The 17,114-nt window shown below is 45.2% G+C and overlaps 1 protein-coding gene across 4 annotated transcripts in view; it reads right to left on the reverse strand.

Moving 5' to 3' along the window:
- Positions 1-17,114, reverse strand: part of itga9 (integrin, alpha 9) — a 454,332-nt gene that overhangs the window by 80,411 nt on the left and 356,807 nt on the right. For 3 of the 4 annotated variants that reach the window (XM_069920313.1, XM_069920310.1, XM_069920312.1), the window contains exon 23: positions 10,181-10,288. The exons of the other annotated variant lie outside the window; for it this stretch is intronic. In XM_069920313.1, coding sequence (XP_069776414.1) covers positions 10,181-10,288 — 108 coding nt within the window. The remainder of the gene's footprint in view (positions 1-10,180; positions 10,289-17,114) is intronic. 4 annotated transcript variants of the gene reach the window in all.

Here is a 17,114-nt window from a genome sequence, read left to right on the forward strand (position 1 = left end):
CACCGCCTTAGAGTAAATCTTGATTAAATGCAGACCCCACGATGTAGCCCAAGAGTTCTCATCAGTGATTCTCACTGGAATTTATATACCCTCCCCCCCCATGCCAATTACAAACAGGCACTTAAGGAACTGCATGATGTCATCAGTAAACATGAGACGCCCCACTCCAACACACTACAAATCATAGTCAGTAATGTTAACCAGGCCTGTCTCAAGAAAACCCTGCCCAATTACCACCAGCACACAACTTGTTGTACCAGAAGTCCCAGCCTTCTTGATCATTGCTACAGAAAGATAAAGAAGGCCTATTGTTCTTTCCCGAGACTGCATTGTGGTAAACCACTATAATGTATAATTATCTGGTCAAGTATGCCTATTGGCTGGTTGTACCTATTGTTACAGAGTTCTGTGTTGTGTTTTGGCCTATGTGTTGTGTGGTTTTATGTTAAAAAGTGACAGTTTGCCTTAGAGAGCCAAGGTGAAGGTGGACTGCGGAGAGAGTGGGAGACAGACTGAGCATGTGCAGAAAATGATCTAAAAATTTCTGGACTTGGACGATAAACCCCCACTGGGTGGTGCTGTGGAGTGGAAGGTGGCCCAGAGCATGAGTCATGGTCTGGAGGACAGTTTAGAATGTTGGGATTTCAAAAAGGATGACCATTCCGAAGGCAGCCAGAAGGATCTGGACCAAACCTGTGGTTCCTCTCTCTGCAAACAACACAAGACAACTTCGAATTTTGTGCTCTCTCTCTCTCTCTCAAAGATCTTTCGGCTTCAGTTTACCAAACAAACTGAATTTTGTTTATGATCTTTGCTTCAGTTGAGATAGAAGTTTTTTGTCTAAGTTTTTCTGTGAGCAGGTTGGAAATATAACTTAGATTTTAATTACATATGTTATATTTAGGCTGGGGAATTTATTAGTTTTATACTGTTATAGAAATTTTCATAGTAACCAGTGGGCATTGTTACAAAAGGGGGGGTTTTGAATTAAAGTTTGAAGGTGAATTTTTGTTAATAAAGTAATTGTTCATCTTTACCCCTGTGTGATATGCCTTCTGTGTGGTTGCTGGTTTGATCTTGTAACACTATGGAGATTAAAATTATCTACCTATAACTATGACATCCTGCACCAGCCAGGGAAACTTAACAAGCCACCAGATGCCCTGTCCCGGGGGACTTGTGCCAGCGCCCAGAGCGACCAACTGCAAAATCTCCATAATGATCTCTATCACCCTGAAGTCACCAGGTTTTTCACTTCATCAAAGCTCTTAACCTGCTGTACTCCATTAACGAGATCAGGACCATGACAAAGAACATCCAAGTCTGTGCCGAGTGCAAGATGCACTTCTACCAGCCAGACAGGGCACAACTTATTAAAGCCACTTGCCCCTTCGAGCAACTCAGTGTCGATTTTACAGGACCCCTGCCCTACACTGACTGTAACATATACTTCCTCAATATCATTGATGAATACTCCCGCTTTCCATTCACTATCCCCTGGTCGGACATATCCGCTGTCTCAGTCACCAAGACTCTGTAGAGCCTCCTCACCCTATTTGGCTTCCTTAGATATATCCACGGCAACCGGGGGCCTTCCTTTATGAGTGATGGGCTGCACCTGTTTCTGTTGGCCAGAGGCATTGCCACGAGTGGGACCACCAGTTACAACTCCCAATGTAACGGGCAAGTGATCAGGGAGAACGCTACAGTCTGAAAGACAGTCTTCCTGGCCTTACGGTCAAAGGGCCTCCCAGACTCCCGCTGGCAGGAGATTCTCCCAGAGAACTGGGCCTCCACTCTATAATGTCCCTGCTGTGCACTACCACTAATGCTACACCACATGAATGTATGTTTTCCTTCCCCAGGAAAGCTGCAACAGGGACCACACTAACAGCATGGCTCATGCCCCCAGGGCCCATCCTTATCCGCAGGCATGTGAGGAACCACAAATCTGACCCATTGGTCAAAAGGGTCCACCTCCTCCATGCCAAACCCCAATATGCATACGTGGTTATTCTGGATAGACATGAGGACACTGTTTCCACCTGGAGCTTTGGTCCCTCAGGGGTCCTGGAGACCACTGCTAATCACCCCACACTCTCCTCACCGGTGAATGCACACAATGCACCCAACCTTTGGTATCCTGCTTCCACCCTGAGGGAGGATACACCAGGCATGGTGCTCACTCACCAGTACAATACCAACGGATATGAATAGGTGCCCAAGACGGTCCAGGACTCCGCTGTTGCCCCGCAATCAGTTCTACAATGGTCCCAGCGAACGACCAGACCGCCTGATAAACGTGTAACTGTGTAAGTTCCACTTCACCCCACAGGGCTCTTTTTAAAAACAAGGGGTGAAAGTGGTAAACCACTGTAATGTATAATTATCTAATCAAGCATGCCTATTGGCCGGTTGTACCTATGGCCCCTCTCCACAGGCGCCTGTATAAAGGACAGCCGAACAGTAGGATATACTGTGTTCTCAAGGGAATTAAAGCCTATTGGTTTCTCCCCAATAGTTTCCTGAGTGACTGATGATACATCATGCATTTTGGCAAGTTCGAACACCTGGCTGTGCTCCTTCTGCCTGCCGGCAAACAGAGCGTAAAAAGAGAGATTCCAGAGATCAGAACAGCCAGAAGGTGGTCACAGAAGGCTGAACAACAGTTACAGGACTGCCTCAAATCAATAGATTGCGTGGTATTCAAGAACTCAGCTCAGGACCTGAATGATTACACCAAGAAATCTGGTGATGAGTGTGTCCCCAGCAAATCGTCAGGGTTTTCCCCAATCAGAAGCCCTGGATGAACAGTGAAATCTGGAACCTGCTGAGAGCTAGATCACAGGCATTTAAGTCCAGAGATCCAGATCACTTCAGAAGGAGTAGGTAGGATCTACGAAAAGCCATTTCCTGTACGAAGTGGAGATTCCAGGCAAAAATGGAAACAGTGAAGGATACCTGATGGCTGAGGCTGGGCCTAAATGACATTCAAATCTTTGCTGAATGGTGCACAAACAACATCGTCACAGCAGGAGGAGGGGAAACCAGAGATGTATGCTCCAGTGATCATTGAGGGATCAGAGATGGGGAGGGTGAGTAAATTTTAACCCCTGGGAATCATTATTTCGGTGGTCCTTTCCTGGACCCAACACATGAATGACATCGTGAAGAAAGCACGTCAGCTCCTCTTACTTTCTCAGGAGTTTGCAGACGTTTGGTATGACATTGAAAATCATGGCAAACTTCTACAGATGTGTAGTGGAATGTGTACTGACCAGATGCATCACAGCCTGGTGTGGGCGCACCAATATATCTGAGAAGAAAACCCTGCAAAAGGTTGACACGGCCCAGTACATCACAGGCAAATCTCTCCCCATCTATAGGTAACGCTGCTGTCGCTGCTGTCGGAGAGCAGCAGCAATCATCAAAGATCAGCACTCATGACATGATCTGTTCTCACTGCTGCCCTCAGGAAAGACAAATAGGTGCCACAAAGCTCGTACAACCAGTTTTATGAACAATTGCTGCCCCTCCATCATCACACTCCTAAACAATAAAATCAATCAGAGACTCATTTAAGGACAGTTACTTTGCACATTATATATTATTGAATATTTATTTTCTGTATTTCAGTTTGATTGCACTTCCCTCTTTTGTATACTTTTCTTGAGTACATTGATTTGGCACTACTGATAAGTAGAAATTCTGCCTGACCCGCAGGAAAAACAATATCAGGCTTTTATGTGATTACATGTATGTACTCTGACAATAAATCTGAACTTTGAACACAAAAAAGGCCATCATGGAATTGACAGACCATTTTACACCCCAGCTAAATTTCTTTACCAGCGAAGCTTGTCTTTCTTGTGTATCATTATCCAAGTCATCTTGTCCCCACAACGATTAAATAATGTGGCAATCTTACACACAACCATTGCAAATGTCACAGAAAACTGAACAATACAAAGTAAACCCATTGTGTGCAACAATTACTTCCTTGTTTATGACTTCATGCTACACGTTTTTCTCTCCTCAAATCCCTGCTGCTTTTAAGTGATTCTCTTGACTGAGCTCCCAGCTCCTTTTCAAATTGCTCTTTTAGCCAACCACCAGGAGGTCTCCAGAAGAGAGCCACAGTGACTCACTTCTTTTCCTCCAATCTGGAAGGAATTTGTGACCAATGTATGTCAAGACTTTCTGTTCTAGTTAACACCAATCGTATGTGGAACTATGCCCTCCCTGCATGGCAGACAATGTCAACAGCATCTCAACTTTTGAATACAATATAGAACAACTTGTCACAAACAGTAAATGCCACTAGTTTTCACTCTGCCACTGAGAGGAAATTCCACTCAAAGTTCATTGGTGAATGAAATATCAAACTCACGTCTGCTGAAAAGGTGCGTCTGGTTATCTCAAAAACATAAACCTCGCAAAGGAGCTCCAGATTTGACTTAATTTGCAGAAATAGGGTAAGATCACATATGTCACCTGTCTTGGTTTTGGGAAAGGATAAGAAAAAATATACTTTAAGCTTCATTTTATGATGTTACGCATATGAAACACATCCCAACAACTGGAAGTCAAGGGTACAAATTCAGTTGCGTTTGCACTGACCATAACCTGCATGACCTGGCACCTCTCCCACAAGGGCTGCACGTTTGCCATTGCAGTTAGCACAACTTTACAGCGCCAGCGATCGGGACCAGACCAGGGATCAAATCCCGCACTGTCTGTAAGGAGTTTGTACATTCTCCGGTGTCTGCATGAGTTTTCTCTGGGGGCTCCGGTTTCCTCCCACTGTGCAAAAACGTACTAGGGGTGTAGGTTAATGGGGTGTAAATTGGGCGGCACAGAGTCATGGGTCAAAATGGCCTGTTACCGTGCTGCATGCTTAAATGAAAAATAAGTAACTAAAAAGATTTGATGCACACAACTCATGCAAAGATTCGAGAGTTAATGTCACGCGAAGCTTCCTGGCAATACTATATTTCATTTCAGTCGTTCCATCCCCCAGAGAAACATATAAAGCAGATGGAGGCCTGCTTGATCCAATGACCAAAAAGAGAGCAATGGCGGTTCATCCCACTTATCAGCTCCTAATGTCTACCCTTGTAGGTCACGGCACATGCAGCCTTCCAAAGCACCCTGAATGTTTTTTTTCTTATGTGCTTAGGGTTTCCCAGAATAGAACTTCAACTTAACCAATTATCATGACCAAAATCTGATATAGATTGCTAAACTGAGAATGTATTGACAATATCCCTGTAAAGCTCCCTTTCTTATGAGATGGAAGCCAGAGCTGTTTGCAACAGTCCAACAGCAGCTCATTGGTAACAGAAACCAAGGGCTCAAAATTCTGGAGCATTTGACTCTGATTCATTTGGGGCAAGAGAAGGGGTGGAAAATTCTCAGAATATGATGCGAGAATAACAACCGAGTCAAAAAGTATATTGCGCACTTAAACAAATATAAAATGGCTAATTGAAAAAGGCACATAAAAAGATATTTCTTCTTTCTTTTCTATGGCTTGGCTTCGTGGACGAAGATTTATGGAGGGGTTAAAAAGTCTAGGAGCCGTAGGTGATGCCGGTAGAGGACCCATGATTCGGAGCCGAACAGGAGTGTGGGTATGACAACGGCTCTGTATACGCTTATCTTTGTGAGGTTTTTCAGTTGGTTGTTTTTCCAGACTCTTTTGTGTAGTCTTCCAAAGGCACTATTTGCCTTGGCGAGTCTGTTGTCTATCTCATTGTCGATCCTTGCATCTGATGAAATGGTGCAGCTGAGATAGGTAAACTGGTTGACCGTTTTGAGTTTTGTGTGCCCAATGGAGATGTGGGGGGGCTGGTAGTTTTGGTGGGGAGCTGGCTGATGGAGGACCTCAGTTTTCTTCAGGCTGACTTCCAGGCCAAACATTTTGGCAGTTTCCGCAAAGCAGGACGTCAAGCGCTGAAGAGCTGGCTCTGAATGGGCAACTAAAGCGGCATCGTCTGCAAAGAGTAGTTCACGGACAAGTTTCTCTTGTGTCTTGGTGTGAGCTTGCAGGCACCTCAGATTGAAGAGACTGCCATCCGTGCGGTACCGGATGTAAACAGCGTCTTCATTGTTGAGGTCTTTCATGGCTTGTTTCAGCATCATGCTGAAGAAGATTGAAAAGAGGGTTGGTGCGAGAACACAGCCTTGCTTCACGCCATTGTTAATGGAGAAGGGTTCAGAGAGCTCATTGCTGTATCTGACCCGACCTTGTTGGTTTTCGTGCAGTTGGATAATCATGTTGAGGAACTTTGGGGGACATCTGATGCGCTCTAGTATTTGCCAAAGCCCTTTCCTGCTCACGGTGTCGAAGGCTTTGGTGAGGTCAACAAAGATGATGTAGAGTCCTTTGTTTTGTTCTCTGCACTTTTCTTGGAGCTGTCTGAGGGCAAAGACCATGTCAGTAGTTCCTCTGTTTGCGCGAAAGCCGCACTGTGATTCTGGGAGAATATTCTCGGTGACACTAGGTATTATTCTATTTAGTAGAATCCGAGCGAAGATTTTGCCTGCAATGGAGAGCAGCGTGATTCCCCTGTAGTTTGAGCAGTCTGATTTCTCGCCTTTGTTTTTGCCACCATCATCATAAAAAGATATTACTATACTACAAAATCTACCCCCTTCCCTTCTGAAGTTGTTGGTAGTTGCATATAAATAGAGAATACTAAATTTTAAATTTAATTTTTTTTAATGTAAAAAAAATTAGACATAAAGCACAGTAACAGGCCATTTTGGCCCATGAGTCTGTGCCGCCCAATTTACACCCAATTAACCTACACCCCTAGTACGTTTTTAAAAAAAACTTTATTTACCTTGCCGTAATCAATAATAGATAATACCTGTACATGCAAAATTCAATGTAATACATATTTTATCCCAAAATACCCCCTCCCATTTCCTCCCACCCCACTCGCCTACTAATCTACCCCCCACCCAAAAAAAAGAAAGATGGAAGAGAATAATTAAAATAATACATTTAAATGTGTCGTGGTTGGGGACCATACCACCCATATGTATGGGAAAATATTTTAAGAATTAGTACGCATCCAATCCATATACGGGCTCCAAACTATTAAAAAAAGGATGATTATTTCGTAACTTATACGTTATCTTTTCTAAAGGAATACGTGAACTCATCTCTGCGTGCCACCTCACCAGTCTATTGCCATGGTCACCATCCATTAGGGTAATCTCCTCTCCCTCTCCTTTTCAAAAAGGGGTGGGTGGGGGGTGTTCTACAGCAGTTTACTGCTTCTCTGGAGTCTGAAATACCTCAAGGCCTCTGCCAGTGCAGGCGCTGCCAACTTGGGCCAAGACCCCACAGTCACAGGATTATATATATGTAAAACACCATTGGCCCCTTGCGGAAACTGCCAAAATGTTTGGCCTGGAAGTCAGCCTGAAGAAAACTGAGGTCCTCCATCAGCCAGCTCCCCACCATGACTACCAGCCCCCCCACATCTCCATCGGGCACACAAAACTCAAAACGGTCAACCAGTTTACCTATCTCGGCTGCACCATTTCATCAGATTCAAGGATCGACAACGAGATAGACAACAGACTCGCCAAGGCAAATAGCGCCTTTGGAAGACTACACAAAAGAGTCTGGAAAAACAACCAACTGAAAAACCTCACAAAGATAAGCGTATACAGAGCTGTTGTCATACCCACACTCCTGTTCGGCTCCGAATCATGGGTCCTCTTCCGGCATCACCTACGGCTCCTAGAACGCTTCCACCAGCGTTGTCTCCGCTCCATCCTCAACATCCATTGGAGCGCTTTCATCCCTAACGTCGAAGTACTCGAGATGGCAGAGGTCGACAGCATCGAGTCCACGCTGCTGAAGATCCAGCTGCGCTGGGTGGGTCACGTCTCCAGAATGGAGGACCTTCGCCTTCCCAAGATCGTGTTATATGGCGAGCTCTCCACTGGCCACCATGACAGAGATGCACCAAAGAAAAGGTACAAGGACTGCCTAAAGAAATCTCTTGGTGCCTGCCACATTGACCACCGCCAGTGGGCTGATAACGCCTCAAACTGTGGCGCCTCACAGTTTGGCGGGCAGCAACCTTCTTTGAAGAAGACCGCAGAGCCCACCTTACTGACAAAAGGCAAAGGAGGAAAAAACCCAACACCCAGCCCCAACCAACCAATTTTCCCCTGCAGCCACTGCAACCGTGTCTGCCTGTCCCGCATCGGACTTGTCAGCCACAAACGAGCCTGCAGCTGACGTGGACATTTACCCCCTCCATAAATCTTCGTCCACGAAGCCAAGCCAAAGAGACAGAGCTGTGGACTGGGCAGAAAGACCCATGGGGAGCTCTGTGTCTCCACTCTCTACTCTCTGTGGGTCCTCACTAGCTGCAGTGCTGCCCTTGTACCAAGCGGCAAAGTAGCTGCATGAAACAACTCCTTAAAATGCAACACATTGCTGATTGACATGGGACTGATGGCTTTAAAGAGAATTGCAATCAAACAGATAAAGCATTTCAGTCAAGCTTTCAACTTGTTTCGACCAATTGGAGTTCAATTCATCACCCAAATTATTACATTATCTGAGGCAAGAGAGAAACTTTTACAGTTTCACCTTTCCTAAATTCTTTATTTCCAAATGGCATGTGGCCGGAGAGCTGCAGCCAGTGTGGTCCACTGTATCCATCATGCTCCACCGTACCAGCCACTGTACACTATACCAGGCGTGGTACACTCTGCCAAGAGTGGTAGACTGCACTGAGCGTGGTACACTCTGCCAAGAGTGGTAGACTACACCGAGCCTGGTACACTTTGCCAAGCGTGGTAGACTGCACCAAGCGTGGTACACTCTGCCAAGCGTGGTAGACTGCACCGAGCGTGGTGCACTCTGCCAAGCGTGGTAGACTGCACCGAGCATGGTACATTCTGCCAAGCGTGGTAGACTACACCGAGCGTGGTACACTCTGCCAAGCGTGGTAGACTACACCGAGCGTGGTACACTCTGCCAAGAGCGGTAGACTGCACCGAGCGTGGTACACTCTGCAAAGCGTGGTAGACTGCACCGAGCGTGGTACCCTCTGCCAAGCGTGGTAGACTGCACCGAGCATGGTACACTCTGCCAACTTGGTAGACTGCACCGAGCGTGGTACACTCTGCCAAGAGCAGTAGACTGCACTGAGTGTGGTACACTCTGTCAAGAGCGGTAGACTGCACCGAGCGTGGTACACTCTGCCAAGCGTGTTAGACTCCACCGAGCATGGTACACTCTGCTAAGAGTGGTAGACTGCACCGAGCGTGATACACTCTGCCAAGCATGGTAGACTGCACCAAGCGTGGTACACTCTTCCAAGCGTGGTAGACTGCACCAAGCATGGTACACTCTGCCAACTTGGTAGAATGCACCGAGCGTGGTACACTCTGCCAACTTGGTAGAATGCACCGAGCGTGGTACACTCTGCCAACTTGGTAGACTGCACCGAGCGTGGTACACTCTGCCAAGAGCAGTAGACTGCACTGAGTGTGGTACACTCTGCCAAGAGCGGTAGACTGCACCGAGTGTGGTACACTCTGTCAAGCGTGGTAGACTGCACTGAGCGTGGTACACTCTGCCAAGCGTGGTAAACTGAACCAAGTATGGGACACTGAACCTGGTATGCTCCAACATTCTCAGTGTATTCCACGTTCAAAGTTGTGTATCAGAATGATGAGGGCAGATTGTAACTCCAATAGGGGTTATAGCAGCATCGGTGCTGCTCGAAACAAAGGACGATAATTGTTCAATATTTGTTTCTGTTCTTAAAGACAGGCTGTATACTTTTCAGTAAACAACATTTGACTGAGTCAAAAGCATATTTTCAAAAAAAGTGAGAGCAATATTTTGGCAATAAATGAAAGTGAAGTCTTTGGTCTTGATGTAATGTCCCAGTGCATTCAACACCAAAAGCTTACAAGTGTTCATGAGAAGAACAAAATATCTGACAACCTCCAGGCCGAGAAAGTATGAAAATATTCTCATCAAACAACCTATTAAACACCCCATTAATTTTTCACAGTTGTTTCATAATTCGAAATTATATTTGGAAGTCAGGCCACAAACTTTCAAAACCGCCGCAAATGTTGTGTGTCAGAGAGCAGGTTGGTGCAGTGATGCCTGACAGCCCTGTGTACTCACCACAGCCTCCTGGACAAGAAAGATGTCTGCTCCATTTGCGAAAAGCCTGCTAGGAATCATTATTTGGACAGTCAACCCAGGTGCACTGCTTGGGCCCATGTTTATAACCTTCAATAAAAGAATGAAGGAAAAAAACAACTATTGTTAATTCTTTATGGATGGACAAGTTCAGTTATAAGCCACATTCATGTATCCAGTCTTCATTTAGATGGCATTACTTGCAGTCTTACTGTTTATAAATTTAGTTTTATTTTTTCAATTGAGTAGGACTGCACGGTAACAGGCCCTTCCAGCTCACAAGCCCGCTTTGCCCAAATACAGCCAATTAACTGCCCAACCCTGGAAAATGGAAGGAAACCAGAATTCCCAGAGGAATCCCAGACAGACACGGGGAGAATGTAAAAACTACAGATGGTGCCAGATTTGACCCGAGTCGCTGGAAATGGAATACTGTTGCGCTAATCGTGCCGTATAAAAGGATTCAGAATTATATTTCCATCCAGAGCCTCTTCCTAACAAAATAATATTATGCAGCCCTGCTTCTGGAGGTATGTCTGGTGAATAATTTTTACTTCTGAAAGCATGAACTCTGCACCCATATTTCTCTCACTTAGACATGTGCCCCCAACTCTAAATGGAGATAGTTTATGTCGCAATACATACTTTTTGTTTGTATAATCACAAGCTGAAAATGCTAAAGGACAAAAAAAGTAATCTTCTCCTCAATTTGCATTATAATCGGAAGGGGTTGATGGAAATGTGAGGAGCACAGACTGGGATTCGTGTCAATGACTGTCTCGTTGAGCTGTAAGCCATTTCCATGCTATGCGACTCAATGGCTCCAAGTACAAAATGATTTGATTTACTTCAGGAGAATGCTGCTCGTCTCACAAGCTTCAGCACTTGTCCATTTAAACCCTAATTAAGAACGAGTCAGCATGGAGGTCAGTCTGTTTCTTAACAGGAAATAAACATTTCAACAAAATGTCACCTGGAAATTCTGGCTGGGTGCTCATCAAAATCAACTTTAATGTTGCTGATCTTTTGAAGACCTTTGATGGTCTCATCTGTACAAACACATGCATTATTTTTTGACATACTCCCTTGATGTGGCCCCATAAGTTGTGCACATTATATGAATCCAGCTGGGTGGATTCCTTCACACTTCAGTCGAACTAAATGTAGAAAATGTAGAAGAAAATAATTGAAAGGAGCTGTTGTCCTTAGAATCTGACTGGAAGTTGATATTGGTGAGCTTCCAACCAAAACCTTTTTTTTTAGTTGACTTCATGTAAAAATGGTCAAATCACGGCAGAGTTCAAAAGGTGAAACTTGACAATTCAACAGCGTTACCTTTAAACAGACGTGTAAATGGACAACTGAAGAGTTCTACAATTGCCAGGGGTCAAAAATAGCTTCAAGTCAGTAAATTAAATTTTCAGGAAAAGATTCTTCTCGCATTTGCAGCGAATAGAGATTCCAAGTACAAACATCAGAGAGCAAATAATACAATTCTGCTGTCAAAAGGGAATTTGATTCTCAGAATTATTTTAATTTAGACCTACAGCATGGTAACAGGCCCTTTCAGCCCACGAGCCAGTGCCGCCCAATTACACCCAATTAACCTACAACCCCGGGACGTTTTGAAGGGTGGGAGGAAACTGGAGTCCCTGGAGGAAACGCTCGCAGTCACGGAGATCATGTACAAATCCTGTACAGACAGTGCCAGATTCAAACCCTGGTCGCTGGCGCTGTAATAGTGTTGCACTAACTGCTACGCTAACCATGCTGCCCTGTAAATAAATTAGATAAATAAAGACCATCATTGAGGTACAAAAAAACCAAAGAGCTGGGTTTCAATATTTTTGCTTAAAGGGATGGCATATCTCACAAGTGCTTATAGAATAAGACTGCAAAGAATGTTCAGAAAAGGTCTGATCAAAGAATTCCAAATACCCTGCATATTAGAGCTTTGCAGGACTGAAGAAAAAATTGCCTAATTGGAAATCCTAACCAAAACCTATTCACAACCTTCCTCTAGTGAAGTGTGCATTACCCTAGTTGCAGCCCAACCAAGTTCATTGGGGGGGGGGGGGGGGGGGTGTGGTTCACTAAACGAGTGTCCTATCATGGACACTTCCTTGTCAGGAAGGCAGAACAGCGATAGCACTTCCTGAGAAGAGTGAAGCGGACAAGGCTACAGGCCACCATCACATCAACCTTCCATGGGAGCTTTAATGAAGAGTCCTGGCTGGCTGCAGCACAGTGTGGGTCAGTTGCTGCAGAGAAATGGATCGGAGTTCAATCCACAGGATCATAAGAGTGGAAGAGAGGATCATCGGGGTCTCACATTCCTGCCCACCGCCTGCCATCGATGTGATCTATCGGGATCATTGCCTGAAGAGGACGTGCAAAATCATTGAGGACCCCTTCCACCCCGCCCGCACACAGCATCTTTCAGCTGCTCCCACTGGAGAAGAGATACAGGAATATCAGAGCCAGCACCACCAGTCTGAGGAACAGCTTCTTCCCACGGGCAGTGAGAATGGTGAACGACCAAAGGAACTGCTCACACTAACCATCCGAGACTCTCATATTTATGACGAAATATTTATGTATTTGTATGTATGAATACTTGTCCTGCAATATGAACTGTTTGTCTTACATGTGTTATGTCTGGTTGTGTGTCTGCATGTTTTGTATTGAGGACCAAGAACGCTGTTTTGTCAGGTTGTACTTGTGCAATCAGATGACAATAAACTTGACTTGGCAATAATTTACAAAGTTCCATCAAGACCTCCCTGCTCTCCTATACTACAGCCCAGGTTTAGGCAAGCATCCTGCGATTCCATCCCCATCCAATACCTCTGTGTTGCTGCCTTTACAGACCATAGAGCCATAAAGACAGGCAGTAGGGAAGCAGGAACTTTGACCCCTCAGCCATCAATTGTGCACTGATCCTACACTTGATATTCTCCACACATTCACCTCACTCCCCTCCCGACCCAGATTCTTTCATTCACTCACACTCTAGGGGCGACTTGCAGTGGCGAGTTGACCTACTGTGACAGAATATAGATATGTTTTTGGGAGATAAATTGGGGCAAGGTTTGTTAGTGTAGGTCACATACAAATACTTTAAAACAAATCTTATTTAAAATACTTGAGCTCTGCCCATGCTAGACATGTCGGGGCCAATTGTACGTCTTACCGTTATTCATCCTCCCAAACTGCATTACCTTACACTTACCAGTGAAATACTAATACAAGAACATAAGAAATAGGAGCAGGAGTTGGCCATCTGACCTATCGAGCCTGATCCGCCATTCATTAAGAGCATAGCTGATTTGGTTGCGGACTTAGCTTCACTTACCCATCTTGTTCCCATAATCTTAATTCTCTTACTATCTTAAATAATGAGATTGCCTCTATTGCTTCATTGGGCAGAGAATTCCACAGACTCACCACTCTCTCCGAGAAGCAGTCCCTTCTCATCCCTGTCTTCAATCTACTCCCCTAAATCTTGACACTATGTCCCCCAGTTCTCATCTCATCTGCCAGTGGACACAATCTCCTTCTTTTTACCTTATCTATTTATTTCATAAAAAATATATTTCCATAAATCTTCCTTATCCTTTTAAACTCCAATAAGTATTGGGCATAGAACAGACCCTCCAGCCCTTGTGTCTATACTGAACGTGACATCCAAATCAAACTAAAATTCTTCTGTGTCCATTCAATTGATATTTCTCCATCCCCTTCATATTTATGTGTCCATCTAGAACCCTCTTCAATGCTACTGTTGTACAGGTACACAATCCTTTATCCGGACATCTAAAATTCGGAAAGCTCCAAAATCCGGCAATTGGGGAAAGAGATGGCAGCACGAGTGGGGCAGGCAAGGGGGAGAGACTGGCAGCGCGAGTCAGGTGGGCAAAGGGGGGAGACTGGCAGCGCGAGTCAGGTGGGCAAAGGGGGGAGAGTGGCAGCATGACTGGAAAGGGGTGGGCGTGGATACGGCAGCATAATTCAGGAGGGTTTAAATCTGGCTTTACGAAATCCAGAAAAATCGTAATTCGGAACACAATGTCTTCCAAGGGTTCCGGATAAAGGATTGTGTACCTGTATCTTCTTCTGGCACTCTGTTCCCAACATTCACCATTCTCTGTGTAAAAAATATGCTTAGCACATCTCCCCTAAACTTTCTCCCCTTCAGCTAAAACACATTCTCAAATGTGCGACACATCTACCCTTGGGAAAAGATTCAGATGATCCAATCTATCAATGTCTGTCAGAATTTTATAAACCTGCTCAGCACTGTCCCAGACTAACTCAATCTCTCCTTGTAAACTAATCCTCATATTTCTGTCATCAATCTACTGAACCTTCTCTGCACCCCCTCCAAAACCAGAATCTCCTTCCTCAAGTAAGGAGACCAGAACTGCACACAGTACTCCAGGTGTGGAGTACCCTGCCATTGCTTCAGAATCACCTTGCTCTTAAATTCAATCCATCCAGTAATGTCGAGTTTATTGTCATCAGATTGTACAAGTACAACCCGACGAAACACATCCTCGGTGCAAAACACGCAGACACACAACCAGACACAACTCATATACAGACAAACAATACAGATGCGGACAAGTATTTCATCGATATAAATAAAATAATAAATATTGCTTCATGTCTATGAGAATCTCGGGTGGTTAGTGTGAGCAGTTCCTTTGGTCGTTCAGCAGTCTCACTGCCAATGAAGCCATCATCTCATTTGACTTCTTGATTGTTTCACTGGCAAACCAACCAACTCTTTGTGATTCATGCACAGCACTCCCAGATCTCTCTGCACTGCTGCGCATCCTGCAAAGTTTTACCATTTAAACAATAGTCCAATTTACTATTCTTCCTTCCAAAGTGGATGACCTGACATTGACCTATTCTGTACTCCTTGCCCATTCTCTCTAAAGATTCTTTGTCTCAACTCAATTTAATGTCATGAGTAAATCTGGACTCGTTTCACTTCGTCCTTTCCTCCAAATTATTTATGTATATTGTGAACAGTTGAGAGCCCAGAACTGACCTCTACGGGAATCTACTCACTACTATTGGCCAACAAAACAAACACCCAGTTATTCCAGAGGTAAAACACAGGATTCTGTTGACACGGTAGTTATGTGGAAAAAAAACCCCAAAATGCTGGAGAAACTCAGCAGGTTAAATAGTACCTTTATGTAGCAAAGGTGAAGATACATCACCAATGTTTCGGGCTAGAGCCCTTCATCAAGGTATGGGGGAACATGAGAGATCCGAACAAAAGGGGGAAGGGATGAGGGGGGTGGTGAGGGTGGGAGATAATAGATGGGGGGGGGGGGGGTCTCTGCAGGAAGGGTGGGGGAAGGAGTCCAGACTAGGTGGAGAGACTAAGGAAGTAGGAACTGGAATGACTAAATAAAGAAGGGGGAGGGGCGGGGGAGGGAGGCAAGCTGATTAGTGGAATGCCATGAACTCGATGTTCATGCCCTGGGGTTGGAGGGTGCCCAGATTAAAAATGAGGTGTTGTTCCTCCAATCTGCGGGTGGTCAGGGTGGAGTAGTGTGAAAGGCCATGGACAGACATGTGAGTTTGAGAGCGTGACTCAAAATTGAAATGGTTGGCTACGGGAAGGTCGCTTTTATTGCAGATGGAGAGGAGGTGCTGGGCGAAGTGATCTCCTGATCTGCGACCGGTCTCTCCAATGTAGAGAAGGTCACAGAGGGGGCACTAGATGCAGTAAATGAGTTCTTTGGGGGTAAAGGTGAAGTGTTGCTTCACCTGAAAGGTCTGTGAGGGAGGAGATGTGGGTGCAGGTATTATGCCTCCTGCAACCACAGTGGAAGGTGCCCTGGGAGGGAGGGGGAGGGCGATCGATGGGTGGTGAGGGAAGAGTGAACAAGTGAGTCATAAAGGGAGTGGTCTCTACGAAAGGCTGAGAGGGGAGGAGAAGGAAAGATGTGCCTGGTGAAGGGGTCCTGTAGTAAGTGCCAGGTAGTGTGAGAGTTAGAGGGTTTGTAATAAATGTCAGTGGAGAGTTAGTCTCCTGAGATGGAGACAGAGAGATCCAGAAAAGGGAGAGGATCATCGGAGATGGACCAGGTGAGTTTGAGGTCAGGGTGGAAATTGGCTGCGAAATTGATGACCTCAGTGCAGGTGCATGAGGCCCCCCGAAATAGTCATCAATGTACTGGAGGAAGAGTTTGGGGCTGGGGGGGCGTCTTGCCTGTGTAGACTTGTAGCATGTTTTGCTCCACAAACAGTTATTCCAACTCTCTGCCTTTTGTTGGTTAACCAATCCTCTATCAATGCTAATATGTCACTCCCAACACCATGCATCCTTCCCTTATTAGGTTTTTTTTGTGTGACACCTTATTGAATGCCCACTGGAAATCAAAGTCCACAACATCTACCTGGCCCTTTGTATCCACAACGAACTCTAGTAAATTTGCCATGAAACCCATGTCTTCCACTGTGGTCTGTCAAAGCCTCAGCCATTTCTGCATTGCTCTTTTCTCATCTTCCAAGGTTCACTTGAACCACTCTTTTCTGCTTAAATATTTTTAAAAACTTTTAATATGTCTTTATTTTCTGTGTTAGGCTGTGTTCTCGCACCAACCCTCTTTTCAATCTTCTTCAGCATGATGCTGAACCAAGCCATGAAAGACCCCAGCAATGAAGACGCTGTTTACATCCGGTACTGCACGGATGGCAGTCTCTTCAATCTGAGGCGCCTGCAAGCTCACACCAAGACACAAGAGAAACTTGTCCGTGAACTACTCTTTGCAGACGATGCCGCTTTAGTTGCCCATTCAGAGCCAGCTCTTCAGCGCTTGACGTCCTGCTTTGCGGAAACTGCCAAAATGTTTGGCCTGGAAGTCAGCCTGAAGAAAACTGAGGTCCTCCA

The sequence above is a fragment of the Narcine bancroftii genome, chromosome 2 (genome assembly GCF_036971445.1).
Source record: "Narcine bancroftii isolate sNarBan1 chromosome 2, sNarBan1.hap1, whole genome shotgun sequence".
Lineage (NCBI taxonomy): Eukaryota > Metazoa > Chordata > Chondrichthyes > Torpediniformes > Narcinidae > Narcine > Narcine bancroftii.